Source organism: Psittacula echo (genome assembly GCF_963264785.1).
Source record: "Psittacula echo genome assembly, chromosome: 5".
In the NCBI taxonomy this organism is placed as follows: domain Eukaryota; kingdom Metazoa; phylum Chordata; class Aves; order Psittaciformes; family Psittacidae; genus Psittacula; species Psittacula echo.
Window position 1 is genome coordinate 70523606 of NC_137739.1, and position 10584 is coordinate 70534189.

At 44.0% G+C, this 10584-nt stretch overlaps 1 protein-coding gene across 5 annotated transcripts in view; it reads right to left on the reverse strand.

The window, feature by feature from the left end:
• The window catches only part of MTHFD1 (methylenetetrahydrofolate dehydrogenase, cyclohydrolase and formyltetrahydrofolate synthetase 1), a 45768-nt gene extending 36817 nt beyond the window's left edge, over positions 1–8951 (reverse strand). For 4 of the 5 annotated variants that reach the window (XM_080619762.1, XM_080619760.1, XM_080619759.1 and 1 more), the window contains exons 1-2: positions 8577–8951; positions 2088–2172 (exon numbers count right to left, since the gene is read on the reverse strand). In XM_080619762.1, the coding sequence (XP_080475888.1) occupies positions 2088–2172; positions 8577–8746 (255 nt within the window). In that variant the 5' untranslated portion in view covers positions 8747–8951. Of the gene's footprint in view, positions 1–1454; positions 2038–2087; positions 2173–8576 lie in introns of those variants that run through there. The other variant, XM_080619761.1, reaches the window with a different exon arrangement.
• Positions 8952–10584: the final 1633 nt, after the last annotated feature.

Consider the following 10584-nt stretch of genomic DNA (forward strand, 5'->3'; position numbering starts at 1 on the left):
TATGAACACAGTGCTCTCCAAAGCAGAAAATACTACCTGCCATCTCATCTGAGAAAGTTAAATCTCTAGCTAATTAACATGATCAGCAGGTGCTGATAACATTCAATTACGGGATTAAGGCTTTCAGAAAAGTTGGGCCTCTCTGATATCCAGGGAACTTTATTTTATGCACATACATGTGCCTTTATGGAGTGATTTCTTCCACTACTGTTTCAAACCTTGAGAATTTTGCTGCCAAACAAAAAACACCAAAACTAGAACAAAGCAATGCACAAAGAGAAAGCAGCAAGTGGAACAAATGCCTGTAGTTTTTGACAGTACTGGGTGCTTACAGTACAGCTGCATTTCAGAAGACTGCTTGCATCATTCAGTACATTTTGTTAAAGTAATATTCCTTATAACCATATGAAAATGAGAGGCAAATAAAGAAAAAGCTGGTAAGCAAACTCTTGAAACCCCATTCCCTGATACTTGGGGACTATCCTTGGTTCTCACACAGATTACAAACTACAGGGGTGACTGCATTACCTGATCACTCAGCATACACTGGTTCTTCTTCCCTAGGGTTAGACAAAGGGGCTATCTCCCCTTTAAAGTCTGTTAGGTTTAGGAAAAGGTATGCCTCAGAAAGGGCAGAAAAGAAGGAAGAGTGCAGGCATCAGGAGATGTCAGTGAACAGACCATATATATTGTGTGAAAGAGGACATTCCTGACTATGGACAAAAAAATTCTTTGAGCTCAGAGGACACCAGATACTTCTCAAGAAAAGAGCATGTATTGTGCGAGGTACTACATACCAGAAACAGCTAATTATCCTAACAACTGAAAAATAGACAGCTGAGAGTATCTTTATTAGGAGATGAATGCCAAGCACAGACCGGTAGCTTACAAAAGTGTCAGAGAGCCAAAAAGGAAAGAGGTTGTAAAGGACTCTGAGACAACCCAAGACTGAAGAGAACACAGGCCAACCAAGAAAAAAAATCCAACATCATAAGACCGCTATTTTTTTAAGACAATTCACAAGGTCATCAGTTCAGCAACTTCCATCAAAGCATCCCTTACTAAATTTTAAAAGACTTTCCTCCTTTTTTCCAAACATCTGAAGACAAGTTTTCTGCAGAGATGATCTTCTTAAAACTAATGTAAAAGAAAAGCAGAAAAACCCCAAACCACAGACAAGTTTGTTCATGGCACTGAAGAGGAGCACAGTCTTTGTGTACTATAGTGGTCTTTGCACCAGAATCCAGAGACAGGCACCAAGAGCTCTTCAGGAGCCTACAATACTAAATAAGGACAGAAGACACTTCTCTAAGCAGCCACTTACAATCCATCAATGCTCTGTGGCCACAGTTCTTTCCTTTTACATGACACTTCCTACTGCTAATCACCACCTGAGCTAAGCATAAAGAATTTCCAATTTTTATACCTACAAGGACAAAACACAAACAAATCACCTTAATTCTGCCAAATACGGGCCCAATCCTTGTACTGACAAGTGCCTTTTTTCTCCGCAAGTGTTTCTCTGTGTACTCTAGCACTTACACTTCTGATGGACATCAAATTCAGAAATGGGATTTTGCTCCATCCCCCACACTCAAAGCCTTCTTGGCCAAAGGTGGTTTTGGTTGGTTCCCCCCACTCCCTTGTCTCTCCATGTTCTGATTTATCAGCATATTGAATCCTGTAATAAACACATTTCAGAGATTTCTGGTACAAACACGTTTCTGAAAGCTGACAGACTTCATGGCTCACAGAAATGCAAAGACTTGGAATAGAGTCTACAAGCACTGCTTCTTCTTAACAGGCAAGAAGCCTACTTTCACCATTCCACAAACACACATGCTCAAACAGAACTGCAAGGGTCTGATTTAATAAAGAAAAAACAGCAAAAATCCCCTAAAATGTTTCCAGGCCCCAGTACCTGGGGAAAAGGCATCTCAGAATTGTGTTACTATCCCTCAGGGGAACTCCGCTCTTCTGTTCCTTTTAAATGTTACCAGTGCAAAGCAACTTTGATGAAGCTCATCAGCTGTGCACTTACCATTACAACGCAGATTTTCTGTAGTTGTCATTAAACAAAACAATACCTGCAAAATTGCAAGTCCTGGTCTGAAGCCTGGAAATTTCTCTTTCATCTCAACAACTTGCTGCTTTAGTCTCTCTCTCACTTGTCTGAAAAAGGGAAAAAAACAAACAAACAAGGCAGAAGTTAATCAAGGAGCTGAATTCTCATACAGGATTATGTCAGGAATTGAAAAGATGACAGATGGGCAGACTCATAAGTATGTATTTATGCCCGAGTATTTGGGTCCCACCAACCTCCAAAGAAGGTTAATGTCTGTAAGTTTCTTCAAACACTTTGGAAGTTTCAAACTTACTTAACATCTTCTGGGGTTTATGTTGTGTTTTTTTGGTTTTGTTTTTTTTTTTGTTGTTGTTGTTTTGTTTGGTTTTTTTTTTTAATAATTCTACTTTGTGCTTCTTCACTCTCCTCTTTTCTACCTCATTGGACACAAGGCAAAAAAAAAAAACCAAAAAAAACCAACCAAAAAAACCAGCCAAAATTTGACATGGAAATTCCTGGGATTTCAAACTCCCTACTCAAAAGCACATCCTCTTTCCACATATGCCATATCAAATCTACCTGTTTTCCACAAGCGCTAGTCATGTCACACATGCTGTCCTGGTAAACCATGATGGATCTACAGTGGTAAAACTGTAAAACAGCTAAACAAATGGAAGGTACCTGCAAATACACCTCTCTCGGTTGGTCAGTACTATGTGTTTCTATTTCCTGCTTGCTTGGCCTAACCAGGCTGAATAGGCTGCAGCCCTACACCCACCTTCCTGCCTCCAGCCTGCTTCTGAGCTTGCCAACATGCATGTGAGAAAATGCCCCCAGCCCAAGGGCTTCCAAACAAGACCAAGGTTTTTCCATGGGAGCAAGAAAGAAAATGGGAGCTGGACAGAGGTGAAGCTGTGAGGAAAATTAGCTAAACCCTGGTACACAGCTCAGATCACGTCTTCAGGAAAAAGAAGTTTAAAGGTACAATTATTAAAACACAATTTTAAAGGGAAGCATGAGAGGATGCACTGATGAGTTAATCTGGCTCAGATGCCAACTCACATCAGTTCACTATGTAATGTTTTAGAGATGGCAAGTATCCATCACCAATATATTAGCCACAGACAGCTCAAAAGCCACTGTCACCACCCTCCCTGGCCTTGCACTTCAATTTCTCTGGGCCACTTGCATGATCCTTCACCTGGGAAGGTGGTAGGAAAGAGGCCCTGGTGCCAGGCTGTTGTGGTTTTTCAAATCTGAAATTCTGCCAAAAGCCCATGTGCAGCCCAGCACCATTGCTCTGTCTACTCATTAGAGGCAGTCAGGATTCAGACAGAACTGATCAATTGTGCCCATCTCATGCGCTCACAGAGCTGGAAGGAGGCGGTGGCACTTCACTACAAACGTAGGAGATACTTAGAAGCAAAAGAAACATACGCAAACCTCACAGGACACCACTAGAGGCTTGACAGGCCCGTCCTTCTCCATGTGATCTCCAGCCCATGTCCCACTCACTATTCTCAGAGATGAGAAGGCACTACCATCACACTTAACAAATCCACCTTGCTTCAAACACCCTATGGGTTCAAACACAGATAGTTTTCCTGTGTTCGCCTACCCTCAGATCAGTATCACAAGGTCTCCCCAGACTGGAGGAGGTGCTGCTGGTGCCAGTTCATTAAAAATGCAAAGAGCAAGGGTACAGGGACAGAGTAAGTAGCTGATGCCAGCTGGAAGGCTGCAATTCCTGCTATATAGGAAAATTCCAAGATGACAGATAGCCAGTGAAGTCAAGTCTACCCTTCAACTATGAGCTCCAAATCACAAATGCAAGAGGCAAGAAGGGAAATGCAAGCAGCATACAGCTCTGCTGCAACCCAGCAGCACTGATCCCAAGGGACAGTTGCAGCTGGCCCAGCTAGAAGCAGCCCTAAGGCTGTTCTACATTCTGCCTCAGGGGGAAGCACAGCCTCCTGCTACATCCCAAATCATGCATCTCTCCAGCTGCATCCCAAATCACATGGTCAGAGCTCCACTGTACCTGAGGAGAAGGTTCAAAGTATTTTTAGGTGTTTGTGTCTAGCCAAGCTGTACAAAGTCTCTTAACAAGCTTCAGTAAAAAAGCTTGTTTTCAACCTTGTTTAAGAAATAGTAGTTTCTAGGCTTCCTTTAGCTATCACCTCTGTAAAAGACCTGACACTACAACTGGCTGATGAGTTCAGGAAACAATGTCACAGCAAGCCCTGTTCTAGCAATTCTTCATGCTTAAGTGACAAAAATTCATCTGCTGGGTAGCAAAATCAACTGCCTCTCCTTACATTCCTGCTGTAAGGCCCCAGGGAAGGCACCAATCTACAGCTGCAGACACAACAGGGCCTGAGCTCACAAGCAGCACGTAACAGCAACGCAACGATCTCAAGGAGCATCAGAAGCCTGTCCTGTGAGTGTGTGCTGTGGGCCAGCTCTTTGAAGGAGCTATTTCTGACAACAGTCTCTGGTGTTCCAGTAAGGAAAGCACATCACTGATTTCTTGCCTACAAGCAAAAAGAAATGCAAACAAACACAAAACATATGAGAGCTCTACTGCATCATAAATTATGATACAAGACAGGCAACTGGAAAGGGTCTCAGGTCTGGGTTTTACTTTCAATCCAGCCTTCTCAGTGGAGGAGAAACAAGCTCACCCAAGGGTGTAGTTTCCCTCTGCGAAGCAGGGCAGTGGCATGATTTTACCCCCAGCAGCCATGACTATTCACATATTATACTGCTCTCACTTTCTGTAATTAGACACTAGTTCTCTTTCAGCTACAGAAAAGTACCTTCGTTCACTTCAAGAAACTTAACATACACACAGCCGTGCTGATTTGCTTTAGGAGCTTTAAATCAAGAAATCACTTGTTAGACAGCCACCTAGTGTTAAGTATCACTGCTCTTTAGTTACCACAAAAGCCACAGGTGCAAAGGTTTGAGGGAAAATTAAGGGAAAAATAAATCCCATTTTAAGTCTGCAGACTTACAAATACATTACAAAATAATCTTTGAAAGCCAGCAGCTATTTAGTGATACAGTTTGCAAAATTCTATTGTAGACTTCAGGTCTTCACGAAGATAGAAGTTCATATTGTTAAATAAACATCTTTTCACTAGCTGTATGAAAACATTTTTAAGTCTTCAGACACAAATTCGCAATTGCATGTGGCTGTTTCTCCAAAAGCCCTCTGACGCTAAGACCCATGTGCCCTTCCACAAACTCACAGTGCAAACAAGGGTCCAGGGTCCACCGAGGTTAAGGACAGCACAAGACTCTAAGCATACAGTGCAAAAGCCAGCTCCAAAGAGTAAAGAACCTGTTAGCCTTTCTCTAGACTTCAACAGTGGGCTGAATTTAAATTCATTACCTGAATTTTCCAGAACAACAAAGGACAAACTATACTCCTCCAGCTCTGCTGTAAAAGGAGACAGAAGCATAGCTCCCATGTCAGTGCCTGCCACCACACCTATGGGATTGCATATATGCAATGGCTCGGGTGTTGAGCACACACATAGCCATACTGAAGATGACACCAGGCTGTTTCTGTCACTTTCTACAACAAGCAGTACTGGACCACACAGTCCTCTTTAACTTAACACATCCATGTGTGGTATGCTTCAGTGCATGCCTGAAACATTCTGCGTATGACGTGGCAAACAGACCTCACAGATGAGGATATTTTTTTAGTTCAGGCTAGAATTAGCTGCCGTTTCAATAGGAACTCCGAAAAACTTTTGAGGCCCAGCCTGAAAAAGCTTAACAGTTGTCTTTACTGCAGTTACCTCCAGTTATAAGCTGAGCCTGATCATCGCTATATCCAGTACTTTAAACTCAAAGCACTACCTGGCCCATGCCTAGAGGCTGAGAGGGATGTTAAGTTTTCCCTGCCATCACAATGCATCAGCTGCTCATCCACTCCAGGAATGTTCATACATTCCTGGTGCCATCAAACAATTCGGGCCAAGCCAGGGGTTTCCAAACCTGGGCTACTTAAGATGATAATGACTGAATACACTCCTTACTGCTGTGCACATAAGCTGTAAAGAGGAACCACTATGATATTTTGCTTTGAGTATGCATTTCGAAGACAGTATTTTTACTTCAAGAGAATACTAGCAATAAAATAAAAGGTTGAGAATACTCTATTTTGCTTCTCTCCAGCCCTCCATCTGCTCCATACTTAAAACACTGTTTCAGTTCATCTTACTAGCAATTTGTTCACTGTTCTGTTGTGCAATACCTCACCTTTTGCAACTCATTTGCGATAAGGCAAATTTAATTTGCAGCAAAATCTAAGGATGAATTACTGAACAGCCACTCACAGAAGTAGAGGAAAGCCACTCTGACGTAATTAGTCAGCTCAAACATTTCATTCCAACATTACGCAGACTTGTCCAGGTACAAGAGTTTGCTTCTACTTGAAAGAAGCTGCCTGAGCAAGAGAAGCATTAACTTAAACACCACACAATGCCTGCTGCCCTGTATGTTCTCCTTCCCATACATGACATAACCACACTTATTATCTTCAGGTAATATTCAAAGCCACTGAAAACATCTATTTTTCTTCGTACCCTTTCTAGCCTTCCAAGACTTACTAGGTATGAACTAGCATTATATCAATTTTTCCTTATAGGGGCAAGGAAGCTCTCTCTCTCAAAGTATTTATTCTCTTTACATGTTTCACAAAAATACGACTGCCACTATCTACCTGATTTTTGCTTAAATAACTGATATGACTCTGAATTAGAGTATTTTTTCATCTTTTTTTGGGGAAGGGATGCTTGGAGGCAGGAGAATAAAGTTCACAATACTTACGAGTTTTGATTTAACACACAGAGAAACCCAGATTTACATAGTTGTAACACTACTTCATCAATTCACCTTATTTGTTAATATTTGACTGACGTACAAACACTTTTCTGGACTAAAGGATAAAGTAACAAAGCCCACCCCCTACAAGACAGTCACTGAAAAGATTTTGCAGTTGATGTAGTCAGAAACATCTCCCCTTTCTACAACAGGCAATTCAGCTGAAATTTCCTAGGGAAAAAAAGCACATTCCTATTGCTGCTTCTGCTGCTGCAGACTCTTGGCCAGGAGGTGAACTCACAATGAGAATTCTCTGGACCAGCATTTCTCTAGAGGGCCTGGAGAAACTGTCAGGTATCTGCAGGGTGGATAGCACATTTCCTCATGCCTCATTCAAGTACTCCGGTAGGAAAAAGACTGCCAAAAGCATCAGATGAAGCACAAAGCCCAGAACTGCAATACCCAAGTGGAACCAGCCCAAAAATCACCGGGTTAAAAAAATACACAAGCACCCTTTCATCATGGATATTCAGATTCAAGACACATTAGGCCTACTTTTCAGAACTGCTCCATTGTCACTCAGATGTAGATTGTTGTACACATCCATACTTAAGATGAGGTCTAACCACTTTTTCTAGATTTCTTTAGACCATTTCAACTTTACCCTTTCTGTCCAAATTCCCTAGTTATAGAGAAGGGATACCCAACAAACCTACCTAACCAAACCTTGTTTGCACAGAACATAACAGTGCAAACAAGGTTTGGCAAACAGTTTAGCAAAGGGTAATACTTCTCTAAACACTACTTTGCTAGGGTTAGGGAAATGGATTTAGCTTTCTTACCAGATGTGCATGTGTAGTAACAGCAGGAAAAGCAAACGGAAAGGCACAACATAGGCTCACCTATACTCAGGGCTTGCCAGCTAACTAAAAGCTGAACAGCACAAAAAAAAAACAACCCTTTTCCTTTAGGATCTGCCAAATCTTCCAAATAGCTTTAGCAGGACACAAGTGGACATTCACCTTCACGTTATCCAGTACATGCATTAAAGTATTTTGCCATAAAAAGGAGTGACCAATGCCTGCACCGTATGAACGCAGAGACCATACTTAAAGCAAATGCTCCCAGCTCCCGATTGTAAACCATCCTAGCATGAATCCGTAAAGATTGCAGGTCAGCTAGCACCCTCACACCTCACTGTGCAGAGACTCTGACCCACACTGCAGGGGTGGTGCTGCACACTGCCACCGAGAACCAAGCACCCCTGGCCTTCTCGATTGGGGGTGTGTGGGGGGGTGCGTGTGGGGGTGCGTGTGTACAGACAACACTTTACGTTCTTCTGGTCTTCAGTGCTACCTTTATTTAGTAACTCCCACGATTTCCACAAAAAAGCCACAAAAAGTGAGCTTTGACTGCAAGATAGTGAAAAAACTTTAGGGTATCGTTAAACCTCCTTCACCCTAGCAGAGCCAAAGCAAAGGCCACCCCAGGCCCATTCCACTGCTGCCCCCCCGCCCCGACAGCCACGCCAGGCTCCTTCTCGATCTCAGCCACCCCAAGGGGTAAAAATCCCCTCAGCTCCCCACAGGGTCTCCCCACCCAAAGAAGTCCCGGCCCCACGCAGTGCCGGGCTCTTGGCGGGAAGGACGGGCGGGCCCCTGAGGGTACGTACGCGGAGACTATCTTGCCGCTGAGGACCTCGGCGGGGGCCATAGCAAGGGCGGGGAAACAGCGACCGAGTACGACGGAACTCTCTGAGCGCCTGCGAGATGCACTGCCCCCCACGGCTGACCTGCTCCGCGCCACACGCGCCCCCACGCTTTCTGCAGCCACCGGCCCCATCGCGCAAGCGCCGCCCCCGCCCCGGCGGAAGGAGGGGAGGGACGCCCAGGGGCGATCATGGGCTCCTAAGTTATGGGAGATAGTGTCATGTGTTTGCTCGTGCCCGTTCCGCTACTGTGAGGAGGCCAGCGTCCGGCCGTTGATGGGGAGAGGGGGCGTAGAGCGGAGTGGTGAAATGGCCGCCAAAGCGTCTCAGAGGCGCCGGCCCCGGCTTTTCTGGCGTTCCGCCCTGCTCTGTCGAGACCGGCCTAGGCGGCGGAGCTGGCTGCTGGCGCTGGGAGTGGAGGGCGAACGATGCTTCCGGGGCTGGGGGCGGTGGTCTCCTATGTTGGCTCTGCGCGGTGGGTTTCTGTCTGTACGTGAAAAAATCGCAGATCTGTATAAGAATTATCTCTTGTGTTTCATGTCTTGGGGCTGCACCGTGGTACTCTTGAGAAGTTATGCTACGAGTTGTTTATTTGGTCAATATAAAGTCACCAAAACGCTAGCTAGTGTAGAAAGAGGGTGATGAAGAGGAGGGGTGGGTTTGTGGCCTGTTTATAGAAATTATCGCAAGTGGGAAACAGGTTCCTAGCAGTTGCTTCCAAGGGCTGTACTTGATGTGAGTAATCCCGTGGAGTGTGCTTGATGTGAATAATCCTGTTAGGACTGGCGAAGGTGTAGCTTCCTGTCAGGTCAGTGCATTTGTCTATGTGTGCTGTTACTTATACAACCAAGGCTTGCCATTGCGCTGCAGGCCAGGACAGACATTTTAGGACCTTGCTGAGAGTCAGCTTTCAGTGGTTTTCTCACACGTGGCAAATAGCCAGAGTCGGAAATGGGAAAAGCAGTTAAATGCCACTGAGGCAGGCTTGCTCAGGCAAGATAACGCCATGGCCCAGAGAAGTTAAGGAACTCATAGATGTTCTCTGCTAATATCTAGCATACGGTTAGTGAACAGGACCATGACACAAAAACAGTGATAAAAAGGGCAGGGACAGGGAACTGACAAATTAGGATCGATGATGGGGTGGGCCCCACAGCATTAGGTGGCTGTTGGGGAGCAGTAGTGTATTTCTGTGCCTGCAGTAAAGCAATACTCATACTGTAGCCACAACTGTCACATGAAAGAAATGGGAAAACCTCACTGCGGATTAACAAGCTATGAGGAATAGGAGCTGGATGCTAAAACAGTAGTGTTCCTGCTCAGAGTCTGAGACATAAAAGGCCTGTGTGAAATGCTTTCACATAGATTTTTGCTTTACGTAGAATGCATAGATTTGGAAAAATAACATGTCTGTTTCAAAGAGTTTGCTGAGAAAGCATTCAGTCCGGCTATTCCCTAATGTAGTTGGTTCACAAAGGGATTTGGGGAACCATCAGATTTTGAGAAGAGCAAGCTTTGCAGTTTCCACCTAGGGCACAAAACCATGAGCACAGAAATATACGAGCCCTTCTGTTTCAGAAGCTTTACCGTTGCTTCTCTGGTATTCTGGGAGGGGAATATAAGCCATATATGGTTCAAAACTTCTCTGAGGATAAGGCTTTTCTTCTTTGTGTTTCCTTTCATAGCCTAGCAAGTGACATATTTTCTCCTTTTTCTGCTTGCTTTTCTATTTAGGGGAGAGATTTTTACCTTGAGTGGTTAAACTATCTTAAATTAACAATATGTTGTAATTGTAGGATTAAAGGTCAGAAATTTCTCTTTAGAAGTGACTTGGAAAAGTCAAACGGCTGTATTTTAGGGCTTTTATATGCTAAATAGGAAAAGCTAGAAAGAACTCCATTTTCTCTTTTTTCATTATGTATTCCCTGTATTTCCTGGAATGCCCAACAGGCGCTTGCAGTATTGTACAAGC